This window comes from Diplotaxodon limnothrissa, linkage group LG15, assembly GCF_057381915.1.
Source record: "Diplotaxodon limnothrissa isolate DT_005_m linkage group LG15, D_limnothrissa_male_GT1.1, whole genome shotgun sequence".
NCBI classification, from domain to species: domain Eukaryota; kingdom Metazoa; phylum Chordata; class Actinopteri; order Cichliformes; family Cichlidae; genus Diplotaxodon; species Diplotaxodon limnothrissa.
The window spans coordinates 7,638,764-7,656,648 of record NC_140610.1 but is presented as its reverse complement, the minus strand read 5'-3'; the positions used below and the strand labels follow the sequence as shown (position 1 = coordinate 7,656,648).

General features: G+C 38.5%; 4 protein-coding genes across 4 annotated transcripts; all 4 read left to right on the top strand.

Annotated features, from left to right (window-relative positions):
- Positions 1 to 160: 160 nt before the first annotated feature.
- Positions 161 to 1,135, top strand: LOC146616959 (leukotriene B4 receptor 1-like). The gene has a single exon (XM_085372906.1). The coding sequence runs from the start codon at positions 176 to 178 to the stop codon at positions 1,133 to 1,135; it is 960 nt and encodes a 319-aa protein (XP_085229032.1). The 5' UTR covers positions 161 to 175.
- A 2,979-nt stretch (positions 1,136 to 4,114) lies between these two features.
- Positions 4,115 to 5,089, top strand: LOC146616958 (leukotriene B4 receptor 1-like). The gene has a single exon (XM_085372905.1). The coding sequence runs from the start codon at positions 4,115 to 4,117 to the stop codon at positions 5,087 to 5,089; it is 975 nt and encodes a 324-aa protein (XP_085229031.1).
- Positions 5,090 to 11,620: 6,531 nt separating this feature from the next.
- Positions 11,621 to 12,595, top strand: LOC146616957 (leukotriene B4 receptor 1-like). Its single transcript, XM_085372904.1, has one exon. It carries the CDS (start codon positions 11,621 to 11,623, stop codon positions 12,593 to 12,595), a length of 975 nt encoding a protein of 324 aa, XP_085229030.1.
- A 4,014-nt stretch (positions 12,596 to 16,609) lies between these two features.
- Positions 16,610 to 17,593, top strand: LOC146616956 (C-C chemokine receptor type 8-like). Its single transcript, XM_085372901.1, has one exon. It carries the CDS (start codon positions 16,610 to 16,612, stop codon positions 17,591 to 17,593), a length of 984 nt encoding a protein of 327 aa, XP_085229027.1.
- The last annotated feature ends 292 nt before the right edge of the window (positions 17,594 to 17,885 follow it).

The following is a 17,885-nucleotide window of genomic DNA, read 5'->3' as shown; positions in this document are numbered from 1 at the left end:
TCGTCATGATCCACACCTAATTTAAATGGAAAATGTTCGCATTAGCATGACTGTTTCTCTGTTATTAGTTCCTCTTTGATTCATCAAAGGAGAACAGCTTGCTCACCATATCATCATGACTTGTTCAGTGCATGACAGTCAGCAAGCTTGAAACATACCACAACTCGGCTCCACCATGGTTACTTATAACGACGACTCCTCTGCTGGAAATTCATCTGGAACCTCTTTGGACTCCAGAAGTCTGATTCCTGCAACAGTGCTGTCCATCTGCTTCCTGCTGGGATTCCTTGGAAACATCGCTGTGATGATTCTCAAGCCAAACTGGGAGAACATGTCCAGTCTGAGCCAGAGTTTGATGCTGAACCTGGCTGTGTCAGACCTGCTCTGCATGCTTACCATTCCACTGTGGACATACTCGTTTCTCAATAGTTGGACCTTCGGGGTTGAGGCCTGCAAGCTGGTAACATACCTTGGCTACTGCAGTGTTTATGGCAGCCTACTGACTGTGACTGCAATGAGCATCCAGCGTTACCTTCAGGTGGTGCACTTTGAGAGGAGGCTACATGAAATTGAAGCATGGCAGCTGCTGGTTCCACTGTGGCTGGTTTCAACGATCCTGTCCATCCCTGTTTTAGTGGTTCGAAACCTGGACGACGATCAGCACTGGATACGCTGCAAAGCTCACTACTCCTCTGAGGGCCAGAGGATTGCGGTGGTGTTCACAGGATTCCTGATAGGATTTGTGGCATTTTTTGTCATAGCTTTTTCATACATCAGTCTCTACAGAAAGGTGAATCAGGCAGCCTTTTTCAACAATCCACAGACCACCAGACTGATTACCAGCATCGTTGTGACTGTTTTTGTCCTGTGGGTGCCATATCGTGTCATGAATATTGTGGAGATAGCAGCTGTTTCCCTACATAACAATCCCGTGATGAAGTTTAGTGAGGACACCTGGAATGCTTTTGCCTCTGTAACATTTGTAAACAGTGCCGTAAATCCGCTCATGTATGCCTTTACTTCTAATCATTTGTTCACTCTTTGCCAAAAAAGTGCTAAATATTTAATGGAGAAGTTCAGAATTCTCCAAAAGCTGCCTGAGTTATCAGATATCACTGCAGAAACTGCTCAGTGATGAAGGTGCTGTGGTACTCTGTGTTTGTCACAGCAAGCTGTAGGTATTTGGTGGTTTAATGATGACATCTTTTCTCACATCAGCTGTGTACTGATTAAAGCTGGTCCTCACCCAGAGCTGCAAAACAACATGTTTGTATAGAATGCAATGTTTGTTGACATGGAATCAGGTAAACATTCAAAACAAAGTACCCAGTATTAAGTGATATACGTATATTTTACCATAAATTATAGTCTAATCTCCATAGTTTTTAATCTTGTTTAAATCATCATTATAATCATCTTTAACTGTTACCATCCCCTATTGCATGCCATACTTCAGACATCAGATGCATACAAGTAGATCTTAAATTTCCAAAACCAAATCAATTAGCTTTGCAGAATAAACCTAGCCAACCACCGACCCTGCCAATGCTGAAAGCAGCCTGTCCAAAAATCACAAGTTAACAAAGAAGGAATAAGTAGTATATTTCATAATACTAATCCTAATACTAATGATGATAATATAGTTTATAGTTATAATTCACAAAGAAAATGTAAGTTAAAAGATGTTAGTTATCTTTTCTTTCTTTACTTCTTTTTTACATTTAAATATTATTATGTTTATTAGTCTTTACAAATGCGCCATATTGTAGTGGTTGCACAATTGCCCAGAAAAAGATCCTGCGAGAAGGCGCAGTGCTCTTCTGTTGAGTTCTCCCATCTCATTAGGTCTATTATCTCCAGCTGTGCACTTGTTATCGTATCCCCTCATTCTCATGTATTTATGTAATTTTTTAATTCTTATTATTATTAATTTTTTTTTACGGGGGCGTCCTTGCTGATTTCCCCGTGTTCTGGAATTTTTTTTTACTAATCAGCATAAATGATTGCTTTGAGTTTACTCCAGCCTCCTGTGTTTTTTCATCTGGGTCAACAATAAGCAGCTTCCAAGCAAAAACAAAACCAATAATAACAAAAAATCATTCCAACTTATTTTTCTCCTTCCTGTATAAAAAATAAAATCTTTTATTAAATAAAGATGTATTGTGTTGTTTAGAGAGAGATCTGACAAGGGTTTATCTCATGCTTTTGCAGTTCAAAATGTCAGTTGACAGGAATATAAATGTATCATTTGTGAACATATTTAGAGGAATATTTTCATTTTTTGTTATTTATAATTGAATGCTGCTTCATATAAGTAAATAAATAATACACACACACACACACTTCTTTTTATATCTTAGTGAGGACATCTAACAATCAAATATGAATGCCTAACCCTAACCCTTAGGCACAACCTAACCACAACCTAATTGTAACTCTGATACTAAAACCACATCGGAGACGACCATTTTATCTGTTTTACTGTTGGTTCACATCAGTATATGTAAAGCTGCTCAAAAGATGAAATGTTTTCTTGTATGTTATTTTTTTTTTGTAAATGAAAACATGTACGACGCTACTTATCTTTTCTCTCATCACTTGTGAAATCTGTCACTGCCTTCCCTGTTCCAGCAAACTTTTGAACCAATTTGACCTACGGGCACATACAGGGTGCATGGATGTGTGTTGTCTTAGTCTCCAGTTATTCTTTTGTTTTGTCGTCCTTTGGAGCTTTGTGACATAACCCTGACTATGTGTATTTCCTGGTGATTTCTTGTTTTTTTCTGGGGGTTTTTTGGATTCTCTTCCAGAATTCTCTGTGTTTGTGGAGCTCTGAACTAATACTCACTTAATGAGTGTACTCCTCCCTACAGTTATTTGCATTCGGGTCCATGATAAACAGCTCACACAGGTTACATACAAAAAAGGGTCATGCAAATACCCATGCTGAGGAAAAATGCAAAAACCAAAGAGCTCTTGGGTGCAAAGAAAACCAACACATTCAAAACAATAAAGCTTTTGTTAAAATAAGAGTTCAAAGAGAGGAACATGGGTATGGGTTTACCTTGCACTTTTGCAGTTAAATATCAGGCAAGAGTCAGCAGTTTCAGCAGTTTCTGCTCCAGAGATTTTGATCTTTTTTGATGATCGGACCATCGTTTTGTTAGTCTGAGTCAACCTTTCTCTCATTACAGGGTAACATGATGGTAAACTGATCAAATTACTAAAAGCAAATGTAAAAAAAAACAGACCCCACACAAAAAGGTCAATATCCAATTATATGACATAAACTTCAATGTGTGAAAAATAGTGTTCAACATTTTAGGTGTAATCAAAGTGTGTTCTTTTTCTCAGTAGTTCAACATGGAGACCTACGATTTGGTTCATGTGGGATACCTCTGAGCTCCATGTATGTTTGCATTGCAGGTCACATTATTAGTAGAGCTCTTTGTGTGAGTAAGGGGATGTGGGTAAATCCTTGGATTTTGTTTTTTTCTAACTCAAGTCCAAGTTACACAAACAAACACAAACAACGAACTATATCCTGTTCAGATAGGACTTGTTGGTGGAGACCGCAGAGCCAAGCAACAACCTTGAAATGTAGTTCAACAGCACAAAAACTTTTGGCTTTAGGGTAATATGTCAGAATTGAAAAAAAGGCTGAAGATCTGACGATATTCCAGAGTTACAAAGCTAAAAAAAAGGACAAGAAACTGTATCCTTTTCAGATAGTCCAAGACAGAAGATATGTTTGCTTTTATTTTCCACTCCATCTCAAACTAAAAGAAATTTTCCATTTCACCAAAGACATACAAACGTGCTACTAAATGCAAAAATCAAAAAGGAAAATCCAAAAGATTCCTACTAGCAAAATAAATGAATAAAAAGATTCAAAACTCCCAGTTATTCGTGTCCATATTTCCTTTTGTGGAAAGAGTTATGCAAAATTCTGAAAACATGGTGGCAGGTGTCTTTGGGATTTTGCATAGCTCACAGTTTCCTTGTTATCAGTTCCTCTTTGACTACATCAAAAAACAGCAACTTGTTTACCTGACTGCACATTTATCGTCATCATCACTTGCTCAGTACACACCCGAGCAAGCAAGCTTGCAGCATGGCACAACTCAACTCCACCAATATTACCTATAACATCTCCTCCTGTCCTGGATATTCACCTAGTTTCTTCTTGGAACCCAGGAGGCTACTTCCTGTGGTGGTGCTGTCCACCTGCTTTCTGCTGGGATTCCCTGGAAACATTGCTGTCATCATTCTCAAGCCAAACTGGGAGAACATGTCCAATCTGACCCAGAGTTTGATGCTGAACCTGGCTGTGTCAGACCTGCTGTGCTTGGCTACCCTCCCAATATGGATTTACTACTTTGTCTGTAGCTGGACCCTGGGCCTGGCGGGCTGCAAGCTCATGTCATACCTCATGTACTGCAGCGTTTATGGCAGCCTGCTGACTGTGACTGTGATGAGTATCCAGCGTTACCTTCAGGTCGTTCACCTGCAGAGGAGTTTACCTCAGGTAGGAGCAAGCTTGCTGCTGGTTCCGCTCTGGCTGTCTGCAATGATCCTGTCCGTTCCTGCTTTAGTGGTTCGACAGCTGGTAGAACAACCACATTGGTTTTATTGCAAACATCAATACTTCTCAGAGGGCCAGTCAATAGCTGTGTTGTTGACAGAGATACTGGTTGGTTTTGTTTTATTTTCTATCATTGTTTTTTCATACATCAGTCTCTACAGAGAGGTGAATCGGACAGCTTTCTTCAACAATCAACAGACCACGAGACTGATTACCAGCATCATTGTGACCTTTTTTGGCCTATGGGTGCCATATTTAGCCATAAATGTGCTAGCAGTGGCAGCTATTTCCCTAAAAAATGAGAGCCTGCTGAAGTTTTGTGAAGACACCTGGAACGCTGTTGGAACACTAACATTTCTAAGTAGTACCATGAATCCACTCCTGTACACATTTACTTCTATTCATTTGTCCACTCTGGGCCAAAGAATTGGTAACCAGTTAAGAAGGACGTTCAGAAATCGCTCTCGGTCAAGAAATGTCACTGCAGGAGCAGCACCTCATTGATATAAGCTCCCTGAGAAATGATTTTTACTCTGCTGATACAAACAGTGTGTGGTCATCTCTATTTGTCACAGCAAGCTGTTGCGGATAATGGACTTACTCGTTGAGCTGGTTCTCAACCAGAGAATTCAAACAGCATTCAAAAAAATCAAAGTACCTATTAAATGACCTCTAATTACATATAATTTTTCCTTAACTTATATCATACTCTCCAAAATATTTTTTCACCTGCTATGAAGGCTATGAGGCCCATTAACTGACTCTTATCGACTGTCATCACTCTTATGATCATACTTCAGATTGGGCTTTAGATTAGTTGTTAGCCAGAGGACCTGTGTAGCATGTCTCCAGCTACATGAATTCCTTAATCTTAACTAAGCAAACTACATCCAGCTACTCCAAAGAAGCCTGCTGAGACAACTAAGCCACTCAGGGCTGCTACTACTATTGGTTTGTGAATTGATGCTGAAATATCAATTATAATACCAGATATTTATGTTCTAGAAATAATCTAGCTCTTATCTAGAAGTTCCCATAGTAAATTGGGGAAAATTTGTAGTTTATGATTAACAGGAACATAATGGAAAGCATCTATATTATCTGCATTGTCTAAATGATTGGTAGGAACTACTTCTTTTTCCGCCTCTCATAATGATATCCTAATTTCGACTGTCTAAATGCATCACTGCTCATGTGTGCTCACTCAAAATGTGGAGCTGCTGGCAATATGTAGCACTGTAGCTGAATTTTGGAAAGTGACTTGCATCTGGGTTTAGGTTTTTGCCTCACTACAGCCTGTACATACTTATAGTTATAGCATATTCATAACATACTTCATACCGTGTACATTATAACATATCATAATAGACCCATTTCTGTAATATACTCACATATCTATATTATTGCTAATATATATTTGTAATATATCTATATCATGGCTAAAGCACTTCTGGATGGATGCAAACTGCATTTCGTTGCCTTGTGCCTGTGACATGTGCAATGACAATAAAGTTTAATTCTATTCTATTCTATTGTATCTGTGTTTAAATGAGTGAATTCCTGTTAAGAGATATACTCTAAAACACTTCTTCAGTAGAGAATCAGAGAAGAGAAACACAGAACTTCTTGCTAGCAAGGGCAGCCTCCAGAACTGAGACTCGCACTGAGGACTGCCCTGGTCTTTATTTATATACTTCAGTGAGCGCTTGTTCCTTACATTGGAATGTGGAGGTGTACGTGTGTGTGTGTGTGTGTGTGTGTGTGTGTGTGTGTGTGTGTGTGTGTGTGTGTGTGTGTGTGTGTGTGTGTGTGTGTGTCAGAGTGTGACCCCATAAACGACTTCCCTTAACCTGCTGGTCTGGAAAATCCAACAGTTCATCTATATGTAAAAAAGGCACTTAGACTAAAACTAACATAGCTACGTTAATCCTACTGTAAAACAATAAAACAAGGTACAACCTTTCCCATGCTCCTAGGATGTGGGGGTGAACGCCAGAACACCCTGGAATGTTACAGACCTCCTAGGATGAGACATTCTTTCAATATGCCACCAACTATATACTTCTAAACACAAATGATTACATGCAGTATTCTACCATATGCAAACTTATATCATTAAAAGATTATACTGACTACTAAGTACAATTTTCCATTGACAATTCCCCACATCCTTAAAACCACAGATTTCCTTTTTTTTTTTTTTTTTTAAATCGTAGAGCATTAAAAGTGGATTATGTAGACTAGGTATCTTTAAAATATACAGGGCACTCTCAGTAAAACAACTGCTGTAGGCTTGAAAAATCCCAAAATACAACGCAAAATATTTTCTAGATAAGATAGCTTTAAAATAATATGGATCTATAAAGTCTAAAAAGATGTTTCTCAGCTGTATTATTATTTTCATTCAGTCACATTTTGGTAATTGAATATTTTCAAATCTTTTTTTTTTAATTTCTTCTATGATAATTATTCATAATTAAACAATAAGAACAAGAAGTCCCATGTCTTGTATTCATTAGAAAAGTTACAGTTTGAAATACGCTACTTTTGATTTTCCAAACACAAGTTGTTGTACTGGCATCAGATCAGTACCATCGATACAGCCTGAATTTGACTTGCCATTAGATCGGAATGGAAATCAGTCACGTCGTACATCACTACTACATATCTATGACAGTGACAACAGCTCAAACTTACCATTCAGTGAGTTCATGACAACCAAAGCAGCTTCTCCACATCTTTAATTTTCTTCTTTCTCGATTTTAGAGGCTTGTGTAGATTCTGAGTTAATGTAATTTTTTTTTTACAGTATAAAGTGATTTGAGACAACTGCTCCTGTGATTTGGTGACATATAAATAAAACTGCATTGAAACTAAACAGAGGTGGAAACAACAATTAATGAAAAAAAATGAATAAATGTTTGCTTTGGAGCTCCTCCTTCACCAGAATCGACCATCTTTCTCCATTCTTAACAACAGAAAGAGTTAGAAATAGACAAGAAGAAGCGCAGAGAAGGTGCTGCACTGACACTACAACTCTATAAATCATGTCATCAGTTCAGTTCAGTTTTATTTACATAATGCTAAATCACAATAACACTCACCTCAAGGCGCTTTGTATTGTAAAACCCTGCAATTATACAGAGAAAACATCAACAGACAACAAGTATTAGCAAGTGCTTGGTGACACTCCCTTTTAACAGGAAGAAACCTCTGCAAAGATGCTGAAACATATAGGAGGTGTTTTTATAATATTCATTACAATATGAGGTACTGAAGTTAAATTTTAAATATGTTGAAACACAATACTGAAACATTCAAAATAATATAAAAATTAATAAAGGTATGTTACAGGCTTTGATTTTAATGATTAGTCAGTTGAACAGCCACATTTGTCAGAAACAATTTAACAGTTGTTTAGCACAACATGCATTTATTTAAAGGGAGAAATTTAACAACATCATATCATATATATTATATTATTGAAACACCTACCTCTATGGTCAAAGGAGCTTGCAAAGAAAAGCGTCTGGACTTCTTTAATTTGCTTGAAGACGTTTCACCTCTCATCTGAAAAGCTTCTTCAGTTCTAAGGTCAAATGGTGGGGAGTCCCAGATTTAAAACTAGTGGGAGTAACCCCCCACAGAGGGACAAAAGGACCCCCTGATGATCCTCTAATCGCCTGAGCCAAGGTGTGAAACTGGGTGTGGGTCCCAATCAGCCAGGGTTTCGGGTGAGCTCATTGTGAAACCTGGCCCCACCTTATCATGTGATTTCCTGAGGTCAGATGGCCCAGGACGTACACCACTTTGTGTTGGTCGTTCACGTGGAATTGGGTATCATTCCAGTGCTGATTTACTCTGTCCTCAAAAGCTGGCCCATAAGTCTGGGCACAGACTGCCCAAAAAAATGAAAATAAATGTTCATTATCTGTATGTAAAATATTCTTTGCAAATATTCTAAGGATGTATTCATGTAAATAAAACTAGTGTGACATTTTTTAGCAATGAAATGCAAGAAATACAAAACTATAAAAAAAAAAAGTAAATCAATAAAGAAATAAATCAATAAATAAAACACAAAAGTATTTTTATTCAAATTATTTTCATGTTGCCTTGAAACAAAATACCTCCCACTGCTGTTACTGGAGCTTGCAGCAAATTACCAAAACTTCTACATATATTTATGTTTCATGCTTTGGAGAGGCAAAGTATGAAATAAACAGGGTAGACCAGTATTTCTAGTTTGCTGTGATACTGGGTTGCATCTCCCTTCAAATCAGCTTTGTGACAACTGGTCCTCAACTGTGAAAATATTGTAGATGTTTGTTGAAAAGGAGACATCTCAAAAGACTCAAACTTTCTAATGAATTGGATACAATCTTACCTTAAGTTAGAGTATAATATCAATTAGATTTTTTTCCTCACCTGTGAAAGTTTTAAGCAGATAAACAGAATATTATTGATTGTAATCACTTTCCTGATCCTATGTCTATGTAGGTTGTCAGTCATCCAGGTCATGATAATCTAAGGAGCTTGGAAAGAAAAGCGTCTAGACTTCTTAAGTTGCTTGAAGACGTTTCACCTCTCATCTGAGAAGCTGCTTCAGTTCTAAGCTCCTTAGATTTTAATGATCATACTTTATTGGGCATTGAGGTCACAGGGCTGTGTCTCTAATACGCTGGTCTGAAGTACGGGGGCCCCACAGGGAACTGTGCTGGCACCGTTCCTCTTCACCCTCTACACTGCAGACTTCTCCATCAACTCCCCACGCTGCCACCTACAGAAGTTCTCTGACGACTCTGCCATAGTCGGCCTCATCACAGGTGAGGATGACTCAGAGTACAGACAGTGGACTGGACTTTGTGGACTGGTGCCAGCAGAACCACCTGCTGATCAATGCCAGGAAAACCAAGGAGTTGGTGGTGGATTTCCGGAGATGCAGACCCACCACACTGACACTGGTGAACATCCAGGGAGTGGACATTGAGATAGTGGACTCGTATAGGTACCTGGGTGTTCACCTGAATAATAAGCTAGACTGGAGCCACGACACTGATACTCTTTACAGGAAGGGTCAGAGCAGACTCTACCTGCTGAGGCGGCTGAGGTCATTTGGAGTCCAGGGAGTGCTTTTAAAGACCTTCTATGACTCTGTGGTGGCATCTGTCATTTTTTACAGTGTTGTATGTTGGAGCAGTAGTTTATCGGCAGCTGAGAAGAAGAGGTTGGATAAACTCATTAGGAAGGCCAGCTTTGTTCTGGGATGCACCCTGGACCCAGTGCAGGTGGTGGGAGACAGAAGGACTCTGGCCAAAATAACATCTCTGATGGACAGAGTCTCCCACCCAATGCATGTAAATGTTACTGAACTGCAGAGCTCCTTCAGTGACAGACTGCTGCATCCTCGATGCATGAAGGAGCGTTTCTGCAGGTCCTTCCTTCCTACAGCTGTCAGACTGTACAATCAAAACTGCTCCGAACAAACACAGAGGCTTGTATCAGCGCTGTAACTTGCACTATTTTATCAACCAATTCACACTATAACCAGGATTTGCCTCATAACTTCATTTAATTTTATTTAATTTAATAAAGGTACAGTACTCTGTTTTTGGTAACAATTGTCCTTGATGTAAACATGTAAAATTGTTTATGTTTCTGTTCTGTGTCTTGTGTACTGTTTGTTTGTATATGTGTCTTTCTTGCTGCTGTTACACCCAAATTTCCCCTTGTGGGACAATTAAAGGATTATTCTATTATTATTCTTCTAAATTTCATACAAGTTTTAAGCCTGAGGACATGTTTTGTCAAGTCTAGTGAATAACAAACAGAAAACAACTGAGAGTACATACAGTAAGCAAATGTAACTCCAACTACAATGTTTTCATAACCAAATTAATTAACTTTACTGCCTAACCATAACCAAACACCTGCCACCACCTACCCTATCAGTGACCGTAATAACAGATTCTAGAGATTTTTTTAAGTGAAAGTCTAATTTCTTTTCATTTACCCCAACCAATCCAGTACATGGCCTCGTTCTGCCAGAGGCTTCTTCTTGTTGAAAGGCCGTTTTTGTTTCTCACTGTCACCTAATGATCGCTCATAGGGTATCATTTGATTGTAGGGTTGTTTTTTTTCTGTATTACTGTAGGGTCTTTATCTTACAGTATATGTGCTGTAAGGTAAAAAAAATGGTGTTGTGTTTCAGTGCTATATCAATACAATTTAACTCAGAGCTTAAATCTGGGACTCTCCACCATTTGACTCTAGCCCCGAAGAAACTTCTCGGATGAGAGGTGAAACATCTTCAAGCAACTTAAAGAAGTCCACATGCTTTTCTTTCTAAGCTCATTAGACTACGATGACCTGGATGACTGGGAACCTTCACAGACAACATTTTCCTTTAGATGATCCTCCCATTTTTTGGTGCATGTTGAATAGAAATACTAGAGAGACTGATATTTACTGTAATGCATTGATGACAGCCACATATGGATTTCAGACAGATTATTCCTCATCACTTCACTTGTTCCTTTAGGCTGATATACCCTGATTATAGTTGTTATAGGCTAAAAAGCAATAATGTATGGGTTGGAAAAAATTTATGTTCTTTTTTTCCTTTCAATTTGTAAATAAAACTAATATGCCAGTTATACAAACACATGCAAATGTGTATAGGTAGAAAAATGCAAAATCCAAAAATAAATAAATGCAAAAATAAAAATTCTCAAGTTTTACTGACAAATGATGTGTATTACAGACATAAAGCATTTACAGTATTTGCAGGATTTGGGTTGAGTTTTATTCAGCACATTTTTGTGGAAACAGCAGCAAACTTTGGTACATGGTTATAACCTGTAATAAATTCAAAAATGTATAAAAAGAGCCATGCAAAATCCTGACACCATGGGTGTAAATGGTTACATTGACATGACTGTTTCCTTGTTGTTAGTTCCTCTTTGACAGTTCATGTGACTGGACATTTATTATCATCACTTGCTCAGAGCACATCATTACCTGGAAGCTTGCAGCATGGCACAGCTCACCAACGCTGTGGTTACTTCTAACATCTCCTCCTCTCCTGGATATTCACCCCATTTTTCATGGGACTACAGTGGTATAGCTGCTGCAGTAGTGCTGTCCATCTGCTTCCTGCTGGGATTCCCTGGAAACATCGCTGTCATCATTCTCAAGCCAAACTGGGAGAACATGTCCAGTCTGACCCAGAGTTTGATGCTGAACCTGGCTGTGTCGGGCCTACTTTGCATGTTTACCGTTCCATTTTGGATTTACTCTTTCCTCAACAGCTGGACCCTGGGCCTGGTGGGCTGCAAGATCATAACATATTTTGGGTACTGCAGCATATATGCCAGCCTGCTGACTGTGACTGTGATGAGTGTCCAGCGTTACTTTCAGGTGGTATACCTGCAAAGGAATTTAAACCACATACAAGCATGGAAGCTGCTGGTTCCACTCTGGCTGGTTGCAATGATCCTGTCCATTCCTGCTTTAGTGGTTCGACAGCTGGTAGAACAGTCAGATTGGACATATTGCAAACATCAATACTATTCGGTGAACCAGTCAATGGCCGTGTTGTTGGCAGAGATACTTGTGGGTTTTGTTTCAGTTTCTGTCAATGTTTTTTCATACATCTGCCTCTACAGAGAGGTGAATCAGGCAGCCTTTTTCAACAATCCACAGACCACCAGACTCATTACCAGTATCATTGTAACCTTTTTTGTCGTGTGGGTGCCATGTCTTGCCATAAATGTCCTGGGTGTGGCAGCTATTTCCCTAAACAATAAGGACTTGCTGAAGTTTTGCGAAGCAGCATGGGGCACCGTTACAGCACTAACGTTTGCAAACGGTGCAGTGAATCCACTCCTGTATGCCTTTACTTCTAATGGTTTGTCCACTCTGTGCCAAAAAAATGCTGAACATTTAATGCAGAAGCTCAGAATTACCCCACAATCTAAGTCAGCAAATACCGTTTCAGACGTAAGATGACAACGTTGAAAGCTCTTTAATTATTTAGATTTTTTTATCAAATGATTTTCCCCCTGTGATGCTGGATCTTCTCTGTCCTGCACTGTAAAACAACAACAACAGAAATATACAGTAAAATAATTGTGTGTAAACAACAAAATTACCTATAATATCGCCAATCACTGTTCTAATACAATTAATCAGACCTAACATAACAGTGCTGTTGGATTTTATTATGTATCTTATATGCAATGTTATACTTTTACTTTTAATCCATAATTAATGTCATAATAATGTAACACCCATTAAATAAAAATCAAAATACTTTTATTAAACTAGTAAATGGGTTTAAAAATACAGCAATCCTATGTTTTTTTTTATTATACTAACTGTCTAATGGGGGTTTGTGTGTATTTTAATAAAACACTTTATAATAATGTAACACTATTAAGCATTAGTAAGTATTAGTATGGTTGTAGTGAGTGCTTAATTTATCATTTATATATCATTACTCCTCCTTGGTATTTCATTTATAAATACAGATATGTTTATCCATCTGTTACTAATACCAAAAACCATGTACACCACCACTGCTGTACGTTGTTTAACTATGTACAGTTACTGCTAGAAAAAACCATAGTCGTTATAATAGTCATAATAAAATATGGTTATCTATAAGTAGGATACCTAGGAGCAGTTTTAGGGTTTTCACTAAAACACCACAGCACTGAGATGTGTAATTTCTGAACATCCTTAAAATGCTTATGGTTGAAAATTTACCTTTTTGGTAAGTAAGGCAGGTTTGACTTGACACCAACAAGTCATAATGAATCTACTGAAAGAAACAATAACAAGTCTGTATGAGGGAAGGACACATTAAAATAGATACATATGTCTAAATTTAAAGAGGCATGTGTACTGAATCCTAACTGTTGGGTACAAGCAGCTAAAAAACTGAAACCACTAACATTACCTCAGTCATTAACTTTGCTAGCAAGCCCACTCTCCTCTGAATATTATGAAAGCAAAGGGTTGGTTCAGTAGTTAAAAAATAGTTAGTTGACACCTCTGTTAACTACAGTAAAGGTAGTGTGTTATATTAGCAAGCTACTGATACTGAACTTAAGTTTCTTATATTTGTCTTGCAGATGCAACATGTACAGTTGTGCCTGGTGTACATTGTGATCCTTTTTCCTCCCCTAAAATTAGTTATTGGTGTTTTTACAACAATTTTAGAATGTTCCCGATGTCCACACACAACAATTTAATAATTACTGAAAATCTTGTGAAATATGCTTAATTCATATAAAATTATACTGATGTGAGATAATAAAGATAATTGCTTTGTTTGGTTACGAAAGCCATTAAAAAAAAGGTCTAGTACACCCCATGCCCCCTTTTAGACTCACCCCTGTTTGCTGATACTAACGCTTCCATGTAAAATAGCACGGTTATAATAAATGTATATTTAAACATGTTGTCAGATAGTGACAGATGAAGCCTCATGGAGACTTGTAGCTTTCCATTTAAATGATTTTAAAAAAAGGTTAGTTTCTTAAGGCTTCATGTGTAAACATACCCCCCTGCTGGTCAAAACCATTATTGTCATTTCAATTATTTGTGACGTTGTTTTGGCTGTCATGCAACAGTGTCAACATAGACGTAATCACTGCCTAGAATTAAAAAACAAAAAAAAACAACGACTCTAATTTGATTGTATGTGGCTCATTCATTTATCAAAAAAAATGTTGATTGATGTGCGGTTGACAGTAGTAGAAGTCTATCAATGTCAAAAACCTTGTCAGTATGATTTCAGTATATTTTTGAATAAATCCAATCCAAATCCATGACATGAGATGTTGATGTTAAAATCACAGTCTTTTCAAATGATGAGACAGTGATTGTGCTAATGAATACTGTGCGGATGTTGACTTTTATCATTTTTATCAAGATATTATATTTTTTCCATTGTGCTTAGACTCAGTTTCTCTTTTTGCTAATAACCACTCTGGCTTTGGAGAAACCGTTTCACATTGTGCTGAGAGGCAGGAGTGCAAAACTATCCCACAGTAATCTTGCCTAGATGATACCCATAGATGCAGTGTTGTTGCCATTGACACACAATTAACACTTCCCAATGGAATGAAAAAAAGAAAACAGACTTGTGTATATTATAGTAGTAACACATTTCATTATTTACAGGCATATTATTTGTAATACTTTATTGGTAGAGATCACCTCATGGGTGGAGCAGCTCTTCACCTCTTTGTGTACACTGTTTTGATGGTATATATGCATCAATCTATCAATCGTTTGTTGTAAGATTCAGATAATTATTTTTTAAAAGCTAGATATTTTAAATGAGAATAAGAAAGAAAAGTATTTCTTTGTGCCCCCGTTTCCCTGTTAATGCCCTACCTGGCGCCCCTGGCAAAACATTGCTAGACCCGCCCCTGCACAGTTACCAGCTGTCAGCTACATAGAAAAGGATCCTGGTGTTATTTGTCTCTCAGAAACAGTTCATAACTTCCCTTTAACTCATTCATGTCACCCAAAAGGTAAACCTGTTTCTCCATCACCTGTTCAGCTCTGATGATTCAGTAAAGACATCTCCTGGTTTCATCTTCATGTTTCCCTCTCACCACATATCCAAACCGACATAATGACCAGCAGCTTTTACAGCTGTGGCTCCAGCAAACATCAGCTGATACTAGAAATGAATATTAAATAAATTCTAACAACAGCTGATCAAGCTTAAACATGCTGCTGTTGTTTAACGCAACATCTGCTGGTTTCCTCTTTCTGGCGCAAAGTGGGCGATAAGCAAACAAGAGAGAAAATCCGATCAGCTGATCATTGATCAGTTTCATGATTGAAGTAGCAACAGGAGAGGGAGGGGGAGAGAATTAGAGGAGAACAGGCAGCTGACAGCGTAAAGACACAGAATAACTCCAGCTTTGTGTCTTTTTCATTCTAGCTAAAGTCCGGGACAAACTGCGTTCCTTTTCACCTCAATATGAAACGCGTAATATTTTCTCTGAATATGGGATGATTCCGTTTTTTACGGCAACTCTAATAATTAACCTTATGAACATAATAAAGTTCAACATCAGTAACATCATGGCACCCACCCAGCTGTATAGAAACTCCGTCATGCTAGCTAGTACCCTGCACGAAAAAGTCAGCATAACGAAAATAAACTCCACCTAAACTTGGTTTATATCTGACCCAGATAGACATCAGGTCATAACTTCTTACCTGAAGTTCAGTTCACCTGACACTCGGACCGGCGGCCGCCTTGGGTCTCTCCTCCTCCTGCCTCCTCTTTCCCTCATCCACCCGCTGGCCTCCATCACTAGCTAATGTTACTGAATCTGTGGAAGCTCCGCGATAGCCACCACAAGAAGTAACGAATAACGACCCTATCTAAATCCCAGTAACGATTAACGCGTTCCTCATTTTGGCATAATAACTAGTTACCGTGCTCGTTACCACAATAATAACGTAGTTACTGTAACACATTACTTAATAACGCGTTAGTCCCTACACTTCTCATTTGCAAGCGAGCCTCAATACATGCTTGATAAGGGACTTCCTGGATTTCTTGACACATACTTCAAAGCCTCGAAACACTGTGGCCCATCACTATCAGACGGGGATTTTATTGTTTGTCTCGTGTTGTCAGCCTTTATTTTGATTTATTATATGATATTATCATTTCTCCCTTTTTTAAATGTGTCAGTGTTGGAAAAAAATGGCAAAATCTCCAATTGTATAGCATGAACTCCTAAATATGAAAGCGTATGCTCAAGCTTAAGAGATATGGACTATGAATCAAGTTTGGGTGTTGACAGAATGCATACAGAAGGCATGTAAAATCCTGAAAACAATGACAGCAGGTGTTTACGTCAACACAACAGTTTCTTTCTTATTAGTTCCCCTTTGACAGCATCAAATGAGAACAACTTGTTCACCTGATGGTACATCTATTATAATAACTTGCTTAGTGCACAACATTGTCAGCAAGCTTGAAGCATGGCACAAGTCAACTCCACAGTGAATACCCTTAACTTTTCCTCCACTCCTGGATATTCACCCATCACCTCCTGGTCCACAGGCATGGCTCCTACAGTGGTGCTGTCCATCTGCTTCCTGATGGGATTCCCTGGAAACATCGCTGTCATCATTCTCAAGCCAAACTGGGAGAACATGTCCAGTCTGAGCCAGAGTTTGATGCTTAGTCTGGCTGTGTCAGACCTGCTCTGCATGCTTACCATTCCAGTGTGGATTTACTCTTTCCTCAATAGCTGGATGATAGGTGAGACATCTTGCAAACTCATTACATACTTTGTGTATTGCACCATTCATGTCAGCCTGCTGACTGTGACTCTGCTGAGTGTCCAGCGTTACCTTCAGGTCGTTCACCTGCAAAGGAGTTTAAATCAGGTTGAAGCATGGAAGCTGCTGGTTCCACTCTGGCTGGCTGCAATGATCCTGTCCACTCCTGAGTTGGTAGTTCGAAAGCTGGTGGAACAACGACAGTGGACAAAATGCAAAAATAAACACTCTTCTGATGGCCAGAGGTTGGCTGTGGTGTTGACAGAGACTCTTGTAGTATTTCTTTCACTTTCTGTCATAATGTTTACATACATCCATCTCTACAGAAAGGTGAATCGGGCAGCGTTTTTCAACAATTCACAGACCACCAGACTAATTACCAGGGTCATTGTTACCTCTGTTGTCCTGTGGATGCCATATCTTTCTATAAATGTGTTGGGTGTGGCAGCTATTTCCTTGAAAAACGAGGGACTGCTGAAGTTTTGTGAAGACAGCTGGAGCATTGTTGGAGCACTAACATTTATAAATAGTGCAGTGAATCCACTCCTGTACGCCTTCACTTCAATCCGTTTGACAACTCTGCACCAAAAATTTGCTGAACACTTAATACAGAAGTTCAGAAATTCCCCAAATCTGACTTTGTCAAGAGATATCAGTGCAGAAGCAATATCTCAATGTTAAAAGCTCTCAGGGGAATTAATTTTCCCTTGTGACATTGGAAAAGGCATCTTTTGGTCAAGTGATTTCTCTCCTGCTGTTACATGTAGGTTGTGGTGCTCTCTATTTGTCACAATGAGTTTTTGGTTTAAGCTCTAAATGTGAAAATACATGTTTGTTGACAGGGAAGCAGACAAATGTTGAAAGAATTAAAAGACCAATTACATTAGAGGAAGCAGCTGTGTGTTCTTCCTGGTAAGAGTGGGAACACAATGAAAAATGACTTCACTATAGCTGAAAATGTTTTGTAATAGTT

Bases quoted from the DNA above. Each gene is read 5' to 3' on its own strand.
- LOC146616958 (XM_085372905.1), top strand. From the start codon at position 4,115: ATGGCACAACTCAACTCCACCAATATTACCTATAACATCTCCTCCTGT.
- LOC146616959 (XM_085372906.1), top strand. From the start codon at position 176: ATGGTTACTTATAACGACGACTCCTCTGCTGGAAATTCATCTGGAACC.
- LOC146616956 (XM_085372901.1), top strand. From the start codon at position 16,610: ATGGCACAAGTCAACTCCACAGTGAATACCCTTAACTTTTCCTCCACT.
- LOC146616957 (XM_085372904.1), top strand. From the start codon at position 11,621: ATGGCACAGCTCACCAACGCTGTGGTTACTTCTAACATCTCCTCCTCT.